The sequence below is a fragment of the Lissotriton helveticus genome, chromosome 5_1, assembly GCF_964261635.1.
Source record: "Lissotriton helveticus chromosome 5_1, aLisHel1.1, whole genome shotgun sequence".
Taxonomy (NCBI): Eukaryota; Metazoa; Chordata; class Amphibia; order Caudata; family Salamandridae; genus Lissotriton; species Lissotriton helveticus.
In genome coordinates, this window is record NC_136065.1 from 287,827,862 (window position 1) to 287,846,238 (window position 18,377).

Consider the following 18,377-nt stretch of genomic DNA (forward strand, 5'->3'; position numbering starts at 1 on the left):
ACCAAAGATGACCGGGTTCGGTGCAGCCACTATACAGTTAGACATTTTGTAATGACTGATGTCCTCTATATGTATTAAATGGCTGACTGCACTTACAAAGCCTGCAGAATCGACTTTGGGGTTTGTAGAGGTGCCTTGCTCATGCAGGGGCAACTCACACTTAAAACCAAACTCCCTGCCTTCAGGACTGAAAGGCTTGCTCTAGGGGTGAATTATAGGTTTTAAGTGCAGCGACCTCAGAAAAAGAAAACCTATATCTATCATGAAGGGCGCCAGCACCAACTCACACAGTCTTTAATGGCTAGCCAGTAGTCACAGTTTGAGCGGTCTCTTATGGATAGCACAATACATGCTGCAGCCCATGGGAGTCCCCTGGTGCACCTATGCCCTGGGTAACTTAGAACCATATACAAGGGTACACCAGTAGCCAATTGTGGATGTACAAAAGTACTTACCATGGTCCATTAAGGGAGGAAACTCAGTGATTCGGGTCCTGATAGTGTCTTAAGTTATCTTTGGTACTGTGTCCATGTTGAGCTACTGATAAACAAATTGGTTTCATAGGGGTTTGCTTTTTGTCAATAAATGGCTAGTTTGATGAGTAGCATTTAAATACAATTGTCTATTCAGTCTACAACCATAATGCATGACAAAAGAGGATAAGGTGCTGCTTATATTAGTGCATGCATTCTACTCTTGGCCAGCCATAAAACACTTATGAAGCCTATAGCATTCACAAACTAATTTGAAATGGATATAGGACAATGTCTGTTAATGATAAAGGTGAAAAAGGGAGATGCTTTGGAAGACTTAGATTAACTGTGTAAAAAGGGTGTTATGTGCTCTGTAACAACAATTTGTGTACACTATTTACAATCCAAGACACCTGTTGGTTTACAAATCTGATTCTTGAAATAAAGATTATATCATGTTTTGTTGATGTTCAAACTATTACGTTGTCAATCCTTGAGTCGCTGATGTTACAACTCTTAGCAAATTTTGTGGGTCTTCACCAGGACTGATATCATGTTAGATTACAAATCAATGTTTACATCATTCTCTTGTTCGACCACTGCGAGCAGCGTTGTCGGTTATTCGAAATTAAATAAAAAAACGTTTTTGACAGGGTTAGAAATTTTGTGTCCTGTTTCAAATACATTCTGGAGCAATTATGATGCTTAGAGCCAGAGATAGTGTGTGACGGATGGGATATGCTGTCAAAACATTGCGGATATCCCGCATATTACAAGTACCATGGGCTAATAATGCACGAGTAATACAGCAGAAGGAATATCCGGCACGTTTGTGACCGAGTATCCCATCCGCCAAACAATGCCCATAGTCGCATTGGCTTCCTTTCGATAATATCCTGAAGTAGTGCAAACATATGGTGTACAAACAAGTTTTTAATCCAACATGGCATCTTTCCAGATATCATACACTTTGTCAGGCACTATAGTTCCAGCCCCTGTCCACATCTTTTTACACACTACTCCTCAAACTAAACATTTATTAAAACACAACACAAAAAATGGTTCAGTCCTTCTCAATCACTTCAATTAATGTGCTCATTAGTTTTGGGTTCTTGGGGATATCCCCTTTGAACATAAACATAAGCAGCCTCAGGCCTGTTTGTGGTTTGGCTTGCCTCATCCATGAAATGTAACTTGTCTTATTGTGGCACAGCAAGCTTATATCCTCTTCCCTGCATGCCCATCAGTACTTAATTCTAAGAACGAGGGTAGGTTGTAACAGTGTTAATGATTGACTTGTGAGTTTATTTGAATTGTTTACCGTTTTAAACCCTGTACAACCCTGTTTCTGTTGCTGTTTGGTTTCATCCATGGCTCTTTACATACCTTACATATGGATTGATTTTGCACTTTCTGTAGTAGGGGTATCTCTGTTATAGTCATAATCTAGTGAATAGTCCCGCCCATGTGCGTGGACCTCGGAGCAATCAAAAATAATCTCTTAAGGTGTCGAAAAATGCAGAACTGCACACACCCTTAAGAGAGAATTAAAGACAGATAATGCAGCCTATATCCACAGGCTACACTGTCCAGTACTTCAACTAGAAATTCCACCAAAAATCCACAAACAGCAAAAGCCTATCCAGATTTCCCTTGCTTTAACAGCAAAAACCCTCTGGAATGATAGAGAGGAAGACATGGACAGACAAGCCCCATAGGCTACCATTATGTGGCTCAGAACAGGATACTGTGCCTTTAAGAGAACTTTCCAGAACTTCACAGTATCCCAGAATGCACTGCAGGTCCCTTTTACTTTCAGTTCTTTTTTCCGGCTCCTGCAAGCAGGACCCTGGAGCATTGAGCTCTCCCTTTTCAGGGTTTATTGGTGATTTTTTTCACTTTTTTCACATTTTTTTGTACTTTTCCGAAGTACTTTGAGGCTTTGCTTCCTGGTGTGGGTTTTGGTGCACTCTTCAAGGTCAATATGCCTGCATTATTCGACAAATGCCCTGAGTGCTCCAGGAAGAAGGCCAAGTCGGACCCACACGAGGTGTGTATCATCTGCCTTCCTTCATCTCATGTCCCAGAGGAGTGTGACATCTGCCAGGGTTTCTCTAGCAGGACCCTGAGGGATAGGATGAAGATCGGGCTTCAGGGCCTCGAAGACAGAAGACTGAAGGCACAAGGTGGGTCTGGAGGGGCTTCCTCTGCCCCTGCTGAGGCCTCTGGGGGGCTCCCCAGGGGCAGGAAGACCAGCAAACGTCCCCATTCTCCGTCTGTGTCGATTGCACCGACTACGGCGTCGAGAGGGATGACTGCAGTCTGTTCCCCGTCTCCCAGGGCTCTGGGTCGAAGCGACGTCGACGTTCGGCGTCGAGGGAACTGAACAGACCGCCGTCGAGGTCTCCGGTGATGATTTCGTCGTCGTCAGCGTCGTCGTCGAGTATTCGATGCCGAGAGGTGGTCCGGCGTCGGCGCTCGCCGTCACGGCGACTTCGCCGTCGTCGAAGAGGAGAAGGTCGTCGTCGAGGGGATCCTCGGCGTCGAGGAGAAGATCGCCGTCGAGGCGCAGGAGGTCGCCGTCGAGGCGTAAGAGATCGCCGTTGAGGCGTCGGAGGTCGCCGTCGAGGCGTCGGAGGTCGCCGTCGAGGCGAAGAAGGTCGCCGTCGAGGCGAAGGCATTCGGCGTCGAGGGACAGGCGCTCGCCGTCAAGGAGACGAAGCTCGTCGTCGAGGGGCCGACGCTCGCCGTTGGGTCGCCGTTCTTCTTCGCCGAGAAGGCGCAGAAGGAGTTCTGGCGCCAGGAGTCAGTCTGGCAGGCGTCAAGTGCCTATGGGAGACTCTCCAACGTCCCAGCCTAGTAAGGAGGGCGGCTCGCCGGGATCGGTGTACTCCGTTGTGTATACCCCTGCTAGGCCGTAGCCAGTTACGCCTCCTCCTCCTCCTCCTCCTCCATTTCCGAGAGGCCTTCCTCCGTGGGCTCCCACCCCGCCTCCACTTCCACCACTTCCACCTCTGCCTCAGCCTCAGCCTCAACCTCAGCTGCCGGCTGACACGCCTCCTCCGGTTCCTCCGAGGTCAGTTTCACTGCCATGGTTTCCGACTCCTCCTCAGGGAACCCCTCGGCCGAGGGCCCCAGCCAAGCCGAAGTCGCCCGCCCCGGTGGAACCGGCGGGACGGGCGAAGCCAAGGAGGTCGCGATCCCGCTCCGGACGGATGGGGAGATCGCACAGGTCCTCCACAAGGTCGAGACGGCGCCACAGGAGGCGCGGTTCACGGTCCCGCACGGACTCTTCCAAGACCAGGACCTACTCCCCGACTTTATCGGAATCCCCGGGGACGAGAGTGTCTCCTGTGGACGACATCAGCACGTTCCAGGATGTTCTCCTGAGGGGTGCAGCGAAATTGGAAATCACGATGACGGCTCCAACACCTACGACGTCCGTGATTTTTGAGACACTTCATAAGAAGCACTTGTCTCGCCCTTTACTACCGCTCGTACCAGGATTGGTAGAGCCCGCGGAAGAGCTGTTCCTCACGCCTGCAGTGACGAAAGCCGCTCCATCCCGGCTTCTTAAGAAGTACAGGGCCCCGGATTCAGACCCAGCTTTTCTGCGGATGGACCCGATTCCGGACTCCGTTATAGTGACGGCAGCAAGAAAACAACATTCTACCTCCCCACCTTCTACCATGCCTCCTGATAAGGAGAGACGATGGATCGACTCAGCTGGGAGGAAGGCCTGTGGGACGGCATCTACGGCCATGAAGGCCTCTAGCGATGCGGCTTTGCTAGGGCGGTATGATCGTGCCCTGTGGGAATCCCTCCAGCAGTTCACGGAACTCCTGCCACGAGACAAGAAGGAGGATTTCCAGGAGATCCTGAAGGAGGGGATGCTGGTTTCGAACCAGGTCATCAGCGCGGCTGCTGATGTCTCGCTTTTGGCGGCCCATGGGTACTGTCATGGGATCAACCAGCGGCGCCATGCTTGGCTCAGGCTCACATCACTCAAGCCGGAGGCCCAGCAGTGGGTAGCCAATCTGCCCTTCTCGGGGGGAAACCCTGTTCGGCAAGCATGCGGACAATGAGCTGGCCCGCATGAAAGCAGAGGCCGAGACCCTGGCGGCGGTTGGGTTGGAGAAGCCCAAAGAAAAGAAGGGCTACCGCCCGTTCCAGAGGCGGTTCGGGGCACAGGGCAGAGGGCGAGGGCAGGCTTCGGGACAGCAGCAGCAACAGCAGCAGCAGTTCCGGAGGCCCTTCCAGAAGCGCCAGAAGGGTAGAGGAGGCCAGCAGTCCTATACAGTGAACAAAGGCGCAGCCGGGTCTCGACCCTGAGTGGTTACTTCCCCTACATCCGTTACCCGCTCCGGTGCGGGGAAGCGTTCAATTTTTTCTGGCAGAGTGGAGAAAAATTACTCAGGACAAGTGGGTGCTGAATATTGTTTGCAGTGGATACAGTCTTCGGTTCACCCGCCCGCCTCCATCGATTCCACCGTTCAGCTCGCAGTACTGCGCGAGCTCCAGGCGGAGGCAGATATCCTGTTAAGGAAAAGGGCGATAGAAGACGTACCTCTGTCTCAAAGAGGAAGAGGTCTGTACTCCCGGTTCTTTCTGGTTCGCAAAAAGGACAAGAACGAGTTCAGGCCCATTCTGGATTTGCGACAAGCAAACAAGTGGATTCGCAGAGAGAAGTTTCGCATGCTGTCATTGCATCAGATTTATCCTCAGCTGCAACAGGGAGACTGGCTATGTGCTATAGACCTACAGGATGCGTACTTCCATGTGCCCATTGCACACAAACACAGGAAGTTCCTGCGATTCCAAGTCGGCGCCAATCATTATCAGTACACAGTACTGCCATTCGGGCTGAAGTATGCGCCCAGAACATTCTCGAAGTGCATGGCAGTGGTAGCTGCACACCTAAGGAAGAACAAGGTGTTTGTCTACCCGTACCTGGACGATTGGTTGATCAAGGCCTCCTTCTCGGAAGCTCAAGCGCACTTCCGGAAGACGTGCGTTCTCTTGAACAAGCTGGGGTTGCACATCAACATGTCCAAGTCTGTCCCGACTCCGGTCCAGTGCATACAGTACTTGGGAGCCTCCATCAATACGCTGTCGGCAAGCGTGTCTCCTTTGGAGGAGAGACGATTAGCACTCCTTCGGAAGGCTCAGGCTCTTATGACCGCTCCATCTACAACAGTGAGGACGGTGTCTTCTCTACTGGGATCGATTGCCTCTTGTATCTTCCTCACGCCACACGCACGGCTGCACATGAGACCATTGCAGGAGTCCTTGGAGGATCAGTGGGATCAGAGGAAAGGATCTTGGGACGACAGGATATGACTGTCTCTGCGTGCTCTTCAGTCTCTGAAGTGGTGGTGTTCAGCGGAGAATCTCCTCAGAGGGGTTCCCTTCCACAAGGACATTCCCACGCAGACTATTGTGACGGATGCGTCGCTCCACGGCTGGGGGCGCACTCCGGAGACTTACAGATTCAAGGGACATGGTCCCCGACGGAGTCCACGTACCACATCAATTTCCTGGAACTCAGAGCTGTTCACTTGGCACTGAAGGCCTTTCATCCGTCCTTCCGGACCAACTCTCTGCTTGTTCAGACGGACAATACGACCACGATGTATTACCTCAACAAGCAGGGGGGGTCGAGATCACGCACTCTGTCGCAGGAGGCGCAGGCGATCTGGCACTGGCTCCTGGCCAGAGGACTGACGATAACGGCTACTCATCTACCAGGTGTTCAGAATGTTCAGGCAGACGCACTGAGCAGACTGATTCAGGAAAACCACGAATGGGTCATAAACGACGAAGTACTAGGAGAAGTCTTCGCAAGGTGGGGGACTCCAGACGTAGATCTGTTCGCCATCGCCGAAAACAGCAAATGCCGAGAATTCGCCTCCAGGTACTACCAGCCGGGGACGCTGGGGAATGAGTTATGGATCAACTGGTCGAACAGCTTTCTGTACCCTTTTCCACCCATTCCCCTGATTCCGGCGGTGCTCATCAAGCTGTCCCAGTCCAGGGCGCGGATGATCCTGATTGCCCCGGAACGGCCCAGACAGTGATGGTTCACGGACCTGCTTCACCGGTCTCTCCTTCCTCACATACGGCTGCCGTGCAGGCCGGACCTTCTCACGAAGTTCGGGGGGCAGATGTTGCACCCCAACCTCTCGTCTTTGAGTTTGGCGGCATGGCTCCTGAGGTAGTGCAATATGGCCATCTGAATCTACCAGAAGATTGCATGGACATACTGAAGGAGGCTAAGCAACCTTCCACTAGGACTTCTTATGCTTACAAGTGGAAGAGGTTTTGCATCTGGTGCAAGTCCAAGAACTATGACCCAACGACGTGTAAGGAAGATGTCATCCTTCCGTATCTTCTACATCTGGCGCAGTCTGGCCTTAATGTCCATTCCATTAAGGTTCATCTGGCTGCTTAGACTGCCTACAGGAAATGCCCTTCACAGACTTCCTTCTTTCAGATCCCTATGATCAAAGATTTTTTGGAAGGCTTGAAGAAAGTGTTCCCTCCTGTCCGGCTTCCTTTGCCTTCATGGGAATTGAATGTGGTGCTGTCCAGATTGATGAAGGAGCCTTTTGAACCTATTCATAAGGCTTCGTTGCAGCACCTGTCCTGGAAGGCGGCGTTTCTCGTGGCCATTACATCGGCCCGCAGGGTGAGTGAAATTCAGGCGTTGTGTTGTCAAGAACCTTATACTGTATTTCATGCTACTAAGGTTGTTATGCGTACTCACCCTAAATTTCTTCCTAAGGTTATATCTGATTTTCATGTTAACCAGACCATAACTTTACCTACGTTTTTTCAGAATCCTTCCTCTCCAGCGGAAAGGTCCCTGCATTCCCTGGATGTCAGGAGGGTGTTGAAATTTTAGCTGGATAAAACCAAGGATATTCGTAGGTCAGACCAATTGTTTATCAATTATGGATCAGTCAGGACGGGTCTTGCTACCTCTAAACAGTCCATCTCGAGGTGGATTGTGTCCTGTATACAATTGTGTTACCAAAAGGCTAATAATACCTTAGGGGGTAAACCTAAGGCTCATTCCACCAGGGGCAAAGTTGCCACAACTGCTTTGCTCCGTAATGTTCCAATTGCAGAAATCTGCAAGGCGGCCACTTGGAAGTCGGTCCATACCTTTGCTAAGCATTACTGCCTGGACACTGATGCCAGGGCAGACGCTTAGGTTGGGCTTGCTTCGCTGCGAAATCTGTTCGCACAGTAGTGATGTTATTTCTCTTTTCTCCACCGCCGCTTTGGTTTGGGGATGGGCTTGCCATTCTATTCACTAGATTATGACTATACACAGAGATCCCCTACTACAGAAGGAGTAGTTTCTGTCCTGTAACTCCAGTTCTGTAGTAGGGGTATCTCTGTTATAGTCGTAAGCGCCCGCCCTCCTCCCCGGTGGAGAGAGATATTAATGTAAGGAATGCTACAGGTCTGGCGTGTTACGCCTCCAAAAAGAACTAAAAGTAAAAGGGACCTGCAGTGCATTCTGGGATACTGTGTAGTTCTGGAAAGTTCTTTTAAAGGCACAGTATCCTGTTCTGAGCCACATAATGGCAGCCTATGGGGCTTGTCTGTCCATGTCTTCCTCTCTATCATTCCAGAGGGTTTTTGCTGTTAAAGCAAGGGAAATCTGGACACGCTTTGCTGTTTGTGGATTTTTTCTTGGAATTTGAAGTACTGGACAGTGTATCCTGTGGATATAGGCTGCATTAACTGTCTTTAATTCTCTCTTAAGTGTCTGTGCAGTTCTTCATTTTTCGACACCTTAAGAGATTATTTTTGATTGCTCCGGGGTCCACGCACATGGGCGGGACTATTCACTAGATTATGACTATAACAGAGATACCCCTACTACAGAACTGGAGTTACAGGACAGAAACTACTCCTTCGCTTATTTCCAAGCTGTCCTACCAAAAACCAGATTGGAAAAACGGAAGAATGTGAAGTTGGAGACCTCTGTTGATAAAAGTATGAATGCCTTAGAGCCCAACCATGCCCTTCATAGACGTTTTGCCCTCCCTGATCCAATAATCCTTTCTGGCGCCTGAAACCTCTTGTTTCTTTAGTTTTGTTACCGAACACTAAAATAAAATCAACATTGACTGGTCATCCAGCAGAGCCTGACTTTTGACTACGCCATCATCTAGATCTCCTTCATCTCCAACCATATAGTTGAAAACCTCTTAATTCTTCACATTCAAACACTTCTGTCAGATTATTCACTGATTACCTCTTTTTAGGGCTCGGCCTACGTCACCACGAAGTGGGGCGGAGCTCCGAGCTCCTATTGTTAAAGAAAAAAAAAGTTTCTTTAGGGCTTGGGAAAGAAACATTCCTTAGTGCGCGAGCTTTTTTTTATTATCTGAATGGTGATTGGTCGTCGCGGTGCTGTTTTTGTAGTAGTCTTGATGCCATAGGGCATATGTAATGTTAGGCGGCCATGTTGGCATATTCTGTGCGGTTACGCGCACGGCAGACTATTAATCTTAATTAGGAGCTGTCAGAGTGCCCGTGTAATGCAATCCAGATGGTCTGAGCGGTGAGCGCGTTCAATGTAAAATGACGAGAGGAGAGGCAGCAGGCGAGGTTCACAGAAGATGACTCATACATGCTCGTCCACACTGTAGGTCTTGTGTTTCCTGAATACTCTCATTTCCGAAGGGCGCCATTTCCTTCTTTTCCTCGCACGCTGCGCTGCACTATTTTTGCCTGTGGTTTAAAAAACGGGGTTTAAAGGCGTTTTATTATAAAACATTTGGATTCTGGTTCTGTAAGCTTTGTTTTCCGAATTTTAATAAGTGCTGACATGCAGACTACTTGTTGAATAAATGATGAGGGTTAAAAGTGACCTTCGTGACACGTGCTGTCGAGCCTGACTCGCAGAGTTAACATGCAGTCATCATTATTGTAAAGTTTGTGGAAAAAACGTGAATACGCAATAATCATGGAAAACAGAGCCTTCCCGCGGTTACAATGGGAATTCACAAATGTCTTGTGTGTCTCACGTAATGCCAATGGCTATTTCATTAGGAAAAATTAGACTCATTGATACATGCACCACCACCAGCAGTACTACCAGTACTACAGCCACCAGTACTACCACTACCACCACCACCAGTACTAACAGTACCACGACCACCAGTACTACCACTAACACCACCACCAGTACTACCACTACCACCACCACCAGTACCACCACCATCAGTACTACCACCACCAGTACTACCAGTACCACCACCAGCACCAGTACTACCACCACCACCAGTACTACCACTACCAGTATCACCAACACCACCAGTACTACAGCCACCAGTACTACAACTACCACCACCACCACCAGTACTAACAGTACCACGACCACCAGTACTACCACTACCAGTACTACCAATACCAGTACCACTACCACCACCAGTACTACCACCACCAGTACCACCACCACCAGTACTACCACTACCAGTACTACGGGCAGCAGTACCACCACCACTAGCACTACCACTACCGGTACCACCACCAGTACTACCACTACCAGTACCACCACCACCAGTACTACCACTACCAGTACCACCACTACCAGTACTACCACCACCAGTACTACCACCACCAGTACTACCACTACCACCACCACCAGTACTACCACTACCAGTACCACCACTACCACCAGTAATACCAGTACTACCACCATCAATACTACCAGTACTACCACCACCAGTACTACCACTACTACAGCCACCAGTACTACCACTACTACAGCCACCAGTACTACCACCACCACCAGTACTACCAGTACCACCACCACCAGTACTACCACTAGCAGTACCACAACCACCACCACTACTACCAGTACTACCACCATCAGTACTACCAGTACTAACACCACCAGAGTAGTGAGTAGAGTAGTGAGTAGTGAGTAGAGTAGTGAGTGCAGAGTAGTGAGTAGTGAGTGCAGAGTGAGTGTGCAGAGTAGTGAGTCCAGAGTGAGTGTGCAGAGTAGTGAGTAGTGAGTGCAGAGTAGTGAGTGCAGAGTAGTGAGTAGTGAGTGCAGAGTAGTGAGTAGAGTAGTGAGTAGTGAGTGCAGAGTAGTGAGTAGTGAGTAGAGTAGTGAGTAGAGTAGTGAGTGCAGATTAGTGAGTAGTAAGTGCAGAGTAGTGAGTAGTGAGTAGAGTAGTGAGTAGAGTAGTGAGTAGAGTAGTGAGTAGTGAGTAGAGTAGTGAGTAGAGTGGAGAGTAGTGAGTAGAGTAGTGAGCAGAGTAGTGAGTAGAGAGTAGAGTAGTGAGTAGAGTAGTGAGTAGAGTAGTGAGTAGAGTAGTGAGTAGAGTAGTGAGTAGTGAGTAGAGTAGTGAGTAGAGTAGTGAGTAGAGTAGTGAGTAGAGTAGTGAGTAGAGAGTGCAGAGTAGTGAGTAGTGAGTAGAGTAGTGAGTAGAGTAGTGAGTGCAGATTAGTGAGTAGTGAGTGCAGAGTAGTGAGTAGAGTAGTGAGTAGAGTAGTGAGTAGTGAGTGGTGAGTGCAGAGTAGTGAGTAGAGTAGTGAGTAGTGAGTGCAGAGTAGTGAGTAGTGAGTGCAGAGTGAGTGTGCAGAGCAGTGAGTAGTGAGTAGAGTAGTGAGTAGAGTAGTGAGTAGTGAGTGCAGAGTAGTGAGTGCAGAGTGAGTGTGCAGAGTAGTGAGTAGTGAGTGCAGAGTAGTGAGTAGAGTAGTGAGTAGTGAGTGCAGAGTAGTGAGTGCAGAGTGAGTGTGCAGAGTAGTGAGTAGTGAGTGCAGAGTAGTGAGTAGTGAGTAGAGTACTGAGTAGTGAGTAGAGTAGTGAGTAGAGTAGTGAGTAGAGTAGTGAGTAGAGTAGTGAGTGCAGAGTAGTGAGTAGAGTAGTGAGTGCAGATTAGTGAGTAGTGAGTTCAGAGTAGTGAGTAGTGAGTAGAGTAGTGAGTAGAGTAGTGAGTGCAGAGTAGTGAGTAGTGAGTAGTGAGTGCAGAGTAGTGAGTAGAGTAGTGAGTAGTGAGTAGAGTAGGGAGTAGAGTAGTGAGTAGTGAGTAGAGTAGTGAGTAGAGTAGTGAGTAGTGAGTGCAGAGTAGTGAGTGCAGAGTAGTGAGTAGTGAGTGCAGAGTGAGTGTGCAGAGTAGTGAGTAGTGAGTGCAGAGTGAGTGTGCAGAGTAGTGAGTAGAGTAGTGAGTAGTGAGTAGAGTAGTGAGTGCAGAGTAGTGAGTAGTGAGTAGAGTAGTGAGTAGAGTAGTGAGTAGAGTAGTGAGTGCAGAGTAGTGAGTAGTGAGTGCAGAGTAGTGAGTAGAGTAGTGAGTAGAGTAGTGAGTAGAGTAGTGAGTAGAGTAGTGAGTAGTGAGTGCAGAGTAGTGAGTAGAGTAGTGAGTAGTGAGTGCAGAGTAGTGAGTAGTGAGTGCAGAGTGAGTGTGCAGAGTATTGAGTAGTGAGTGCAGAGTGAGTGTGCAGAGTAGTGAGTAGTGAGTAGAGTAGTGAGTAGTGAGTAGAGTAGTGAGTAGAGTAGTGAGTAGTGAGTAGAGTAGTGAGTGCAGAGTAGTGAGTAGTGAGTAGAGTAGTGAGTAGTGAGTAGAGTAGTGAGTGCAGAGTAGTGAGTAGAGTAGTGAGTAGAGTAGTGAGTAGTGAGTGCAGAGTAGTGAGTAGAGTAGTGAGTGCAGAGTAGTGAGTAGAGTAGTGAGTAGTGAGTAGAGTAGTGAGTGCAGAGTAGTGAGTAGAGTAGTGAGTAGAGTAGTGAGTAGAGAGTGCAGAGTAGTGAGTAGAGTAGTGAGTAGAGTAGTGAGGTGAGTAGTGAGTGCAGAGTAGTGAGTAGAGTAGTGAGTAGTGAGTAGAGTAGTGAGGTGAGTAGAGTAGAGTAGTGAGTAAAGTAGTGAGTGCAGAGTAGTGAGTAGAGAAGTGAGTAGTGAGTAGAGTAGTGAGTAGAGTAGTGAGTAGAAAGTAGTGAGTAGAGTAGTGAGTGGAGAGTAGTGAGTAGTGAGTAGAGTAGTGAGTAGTGAGCAGAGTAGTGAGTAGTGAGTAGAGTAGTGAGTAGAGTAGTGAGTAGAGTAGTGAGTAGAGTAGTGAGTAGAGTAGTGAGTAGTGAGTAGAGTAGTGAGTAGAGTAGTGAGTAGAGTAGTGAGTAGAGTAGTGAGTAGTGAGTGCAGAGTAGTGAGTAGAGTAGTGAGTAGTGAGTAGAGTAGTGAGTAGAGTAGTGAGTAGTGAGTGCAGAGTAGTGAGTAGAGTAGAGTAGTGAGTAGAGTAGTGAGTAGAGTAGAGTAGAGTAGTGAGTAGGACATCACAGGCAGCAGCTGTGCAAGCTTCTTACACTCACAAGGAGACCACAGGCAGCTGAGGTGCAATCTTCTCCCACTCACAAGAACGACATCACAGGCAGCAGCAGTGCAAGCTTCTTACACTCACAAGGAGACCACAGGCAGCAGAGGTGCAAGCTTCTCACACTCACAAGAAGGACATCACAGGCAGTAACGGTGCAATATTCTCACACTCACAAGGAGATCACTGGCAGTACACACCACATGAACACACTCCATAACACATAGCAACAATACATTGGCATTTACAATGCCATTAGCTCAAACTCAAATAAATCCGAGCCCGATTGCATTTCTAATGCTTGTTCTTTCTTGCAGGTGGCCCTATGGACTTTGGGGCAGTTGGTTGCCAGCACGGGGTATGTGGTTGAGCCCTACAGGAAGTACCCATCATTGCTAGAAGTCCTCTTGAACTTCCTGAAGACGGAGCAAAACCAAGGAATTCGCCGAGAGGTAATATTCAGCATATGTAGCATTGTCGTTCTGTGCATTTATGCTTTTAAAGCACTCCATCCACCAGCAACCACCTGCGATTACTTCACCTACTGATTTGAGACTGCAGCTGCTTGCGTCCCTTTTATTGCAACCCTCCTAGCGCCAACAGGCAGCCTTTTGACCCCCTCTGTTTGCCAATCATCCCCTCTGTCCCCACTTTGCTCTTGGCAGTGCTTCATTCAGTACAAACTGTCTCTATTCCCCTCTGCCTTACAGACTTTATTTCACTTGCAAGTGCTCTCTGAACAGCAGCCCTCTCTCCATCACTCACATTAACAGGACAGCACTGGGGTCCTCAACCGGCTCGAGAAATAATAAGTAATGGAGATGTCTTTACTATAAAACCCTTATTATATTTTTTATCATTTTGTAGTCTCTTTTGCAAAAGATGCGTCCACCTCACACACATCAATCAATGCATCCATTCACCCACTCCTGCGTTTCCCCACCACCAAAATAAACACTGGGTCCCAAAATGCTGGTCCAGGCATTTTCTGTTTTAGTATCGTTGAGCCTAGTCAATAAAGTGTTGCTTGAGTGACGAAGCACAGAAAGCTGGACATTCATGAAATGAGGTGCCCAGTCCAGACAGGGAAACAGGGGTACTGCTCTTCCCCCTCACCCCCTCATGGCTTGTTCTCCCATCTTTCCAGGCAATCCGGGTACTGGGGCTGCTGGGAGCCTTGGACCCCTACAAGCACAAAGTGAACATTGGAATGATAGACCAGTCCCGCGATGCGTCTGCTGTCAGCCTGTCGGAATCCAAATCCGGTCAGGACTCTGGTAGGTGATTTGTGTGGGGGACATAAATGGGGACGAGAAAAGACCAGAAGGGCGAGAAGGAAGAGGGATGAAAGTAAGACTTGACAGAGACACTGTCCTATCATTACTTTTTTAAGCCAAACACTTCAGCTTGCCAGAAGTTAGCAGGACTTGTCTCAGACAGTTTGAGTTCTGTCCTCTGTGGTGGGTTTCTAGGTATATCATTTTATATGTGTATTTATTGGTCTTGACTGGTTGGTATGCATCTTTCTCTCTCCCACGCTCTTTGTCTCTCCCCTCTGCTTGCCTCTCTTGCCATGGTGTCTGTGTGTCTCTGTCTGTTTCTCGGCTCGTTGATCTGTTCCCTCTCTTGGATCTCTCTGTGTGCCTTTACCAGTGAAGGCCTAACTCAGGACTATGTTTGTGTTGTTGTTTAGGTTCTGACCAGGTTTTTGTAGAATGTATTTACCTCCACCTTACTAGGGTCAGGTAACATTTGTTTTTAACATTTTTGTACATCCAAACCACATTTGATAATGTAGGTAGAGCCCAGTTACATAGCTCAGTGGAGAAGGAAGAGAAAGACTGCATTAATTAGGGCAATTTGTCCCCATTACACACATTTTCAGAGGTGTGGCTCAGAACTGTAGGAAAGGGCAATATACCTAGACCCTCACAGTTCCTAAGGACATTTGTTAGGGTTACATCCTGACCCACGCTTCATTTAATCCTGTTTCACTAATATGGAGGACCATCTATTCTCAGCATGCAAATTTGGTCCTTTATTAAATAGCAGCCTTGTTACTTGCTTTTATATGCAGACTTTGTGATGCATAAACGCCCCGACCGAACAGTTCCCACTTGCACCGGTTGGCAAGATTAGACATTGTGGTAGGTGCATGAAGGGAAGAAAAAGAAAAGGAAGCGAGAAGGCAGAGGCATCATACCTTTTGCTTTGGATATAGGGCGTCCTGTGCCCTATATAGGCACCACCTTTGGGTGCTCAATCCGTTCCTTTCTTTCCACCCCAAAAGATGCAGATCCAAAAGTACCCCTAGTCTGTTTAAGACTGTGGTTTTTTTTTTGTAAGGTTTTCGATTTTTTTCTTTTCCAGACTTTGTATACAGTATGCCAGGGCTATGTCCCCTTCATACTCTACAGGGTTTAAGCCTTGCGGGGAATGTCACAAACAAATGTCTGCGACTGATCTCCTCTTGGTTTGCTTGTGATGTCTGGGGTCAGGCCACTACTACAAGTCCTGCAGCAACTGCCCCTTGATGAACCCAAAGGGTATTCGGCAGCACAAGCCGAAGCTCTTTATCAACAAGCATTGGAAGAACCCATGTTGGTCGAAGTCCCAGGGAACATCCTGATGCTTCTCCAGAAGCCATTCTAGTAACAGGTCATCATCGAGGTCCACGTCTTCGGTTAAGTCTAAGTGGAAGTGACATAAGTCCAAGTGGAACCCAGCCCTGTCCCTCCATTCTCAGTCTCCTAAAAGGGTGCACATGTGTCATCATGCCCCCTGGACCTGCTCCACTGAGCCATTCCTCAACAAATCTAAGAGTTTCAAAATGCATTTTACATATTTTTAGCATGGCACCAGCTCCGTCTGCCATGCCTGTGGGCTCCAGGGAGACAAGAGGCTTCCCATCTGGACTTCAGTCAGCAAAACCTCCTTTGATGCCAGTTGGGCCCTGTGGATCCACTCCCGGGTGTCTACCGGCTTCAATACTGAACCCCCTCCCAGCCCACATTCCACGCCGGAGTGCGATCTACAGCCAACCCATAGTTCTGCCTGACTCTGGGACAGCCCCGCGCTGACCTAGACGCAGGCCACGCTGACCTGGACACAGGCTACGCTGACCTTCGCGCTGACCTTGACGCAGGCCGCACTGACGTTGACACAGGCCGCGCTGACCTTGACGCAGCCACGCTGACACGCAGGCTACGCTGACCTCTGTGCTGACCTTGACGCAGGCCGCACTGACCTTGACACAGGCCGCACTGACCTTGACGCTGACACGCAGGCTATGCTGACCTCCGCGCTGACCTTGACGCAGGCCACGGTGACCTTGACGCAGGCAGTGGCGACCTTGACGCAGGCAGCAGCGGCCTTGATGAAGGCCGCGGCGATCTTGACAGAAGCCCCTTTGACCTTGACGGAGGCCCCTTTGACCTTGACGGTGGAACCTTCGACCTTGACGGAGGAACCTTCAACCTAGACGGAGGCCCCTTCGACCTAGACGGGAGGCCCCTTCGACCTTGACAGATGCCGCAGTGACCTCGACAGAGGCTTGATGCCTCGTATTCCTCCACACAATCTTGACACTGACATGGTGCCCTTGCCTCAAAGGGCATTATTTGTGCCATGGTATTTTGCGGACAGATTTGGATAATGGCATGTATGTTTCTGGAGATTAATTTGCTCACGCCTACCACAAGGTCAATTAGTAGGGACTTTCAGTATTGCCAACAGCTGCCACCAGCTCAGCAGTCCGTTCACCCATTTCATGGATGCGACCGTGGTACCCACAGATCTCATGGACAACTACTACAGCGTGCACCCTGTTGGTCGTGCCTCTAGGTCCCGCAGCCTCTAAATCTTTTTAGCTTGTCCCTAGCAACACACAGCCACACAGTCGGATGCAGGATCCAGCTCTTTCTCCCAGGGTGGCAAGCCATTACCTTTTGTAAACAAATGTTGCAGATCGTCGTGCAGGGTTAGGCATTACCACGTGAAACCACACTGCCCTTCTCACCTTCTTCAGAATGGCTGATGGAGGACCATCTGTCCCTTTCAGGGAAGGGCGTGAATGCTCTTTTGGCAAAGGGGGCCATAGAGAGAGTGCCAGCACTAGAAGTAGGTTGTGGTTGCTATTCCTGCTACTTTCTGGTGCTGAAAAAGTAGGGAGGCCTCTGCCCTCTCAATGACTTCTTCACATTTGCTCAGGTCTTTTCTGCTCTTGACACTGGAGACTTGATGGTAGCTCTGGACCTACAGGATGCTTACTTTTGCATCTCTGTCCTGCAGGTCCTTGACTGATATCTGCTGTTCACAGTGGGCCAGCAGCATTTCCAGTTTGCTGTGCTCCCCTTTGGCCTCACCAGATGTCGGTGGTCACAGCTCACGCTTGTTGTTAGGGAGTTCCAATCTCGACGACAGGCTACTGAAGGCAGACTTAAAACAAGCAGTCATTACCTACATCCAGACTACGGCGAACCTCCTAACATCATTATAATTCACTATGAATAGACTGAAGTAAATCCTGAGTCCTTCAAAGACACTCCCTTTCATCGGATCAAATCCAGACACAGTGCAGTTTCGCACCTAACCCCCGCCCCCGAGGGAACCTCTCTGACCAAGTCCAGATTTCAGAGGAGAAAATTAAAGATCTGCAGTGGTGGCTGCTATACCACTATTGGGTCAGTGGCAGACCCTTCTCCTTACCTCACCCAGAGCTGACCGTCGTGACCGATGCCTTGATTCTTGAGTCTTCACCAGAATGAGCACTACCGAAGGTAAGTAACTTGTTAGTTTCTGCTGTGGTCTCTTCTGTAGTAGTAGATGTGATAGCTGCTGTAATCCTGGGCACGGATGTTAGTCAGCATCACCAGGAGCGCCTGGTGCATCATTGGTGTCCGGTAGTTGTGTAGAGCAACTGCAGAGTGGGTCTACATTTTTACCCCCACTTACCTATGCCAAAATACAATGCAAAATATACAACTGATAAAAACAACACGGAAATCCTCTCTGTATTCTTTTTTTGTTTGTTTAACTGTTGTACTGTCGCTAGCCTGATGTATACATCAGGTTACTTAATGACATCTAATACAATGCTTGTTTAACTGTAGGTTTTAACCCCTTCCATGCTCATGACGAGCTCAGCTCGTCATGCAGTACACTGCTTGTGTGCTGATGACGAGCTGAGCTCGTCATGAACAATGGAATTGAAAGAGGGGCAGCACCAGGCGGGAATTGCCATAGCATTGATGTGGTTAATTATTTATTGATGGAGAATTGTTTATCATACACACCATTCATTTTTCAATTGCCTGTTATTTAATATCTGTTGAGTAGTCCTTTTAAACTTTCTTACTGAACTCTTAATTTCTGAGTTAAACTCGTTTCTCACTAACCACCCATTTCTTTGTTCAGTCACCCTCTCCTACTCTTGTCACCCCCGTCTTGCCTTCCTTCTGTAGTAGGGGATCTCTGTGTATAGTCATAATCTAGTGAATAGTCCCGCCCATGTGCGTGGACCCCAGCAATAAAAAATAAACTCTTAAGTTGTCAAAATCATGCAGAAACTGC

General features: G+C 48.6%; 1 protein-coding gene across 2 annotated transcripts in view; it reads left to right on the forward strand.

The window, feature by feature from the left end:
• The window catches only part of MTOR (mechanistic target of rapamycin kinase), an 865,133-nt gene that overhangs the window by 220,526 nt on the left and 626,230 nt on the right, over window positions 1–18,377 (forward strand). For both annotated transcript variants that reach the window (XM_078642233.1, XM_078642234.1), the window contains exons 17-18: window positions 13,124–13,258; window positions 13,954–14,083. In XM_078642233.1, the coding sequence (XP_078498359.1) occupies window positions 13,124–13,258; window positions 13,954–14,083 (265 nt within the window). The remainder of the gene's footprint in view (window positions 1–13,123; window positions 13,259–13,953; window positions 14,084–18,377) is intronic.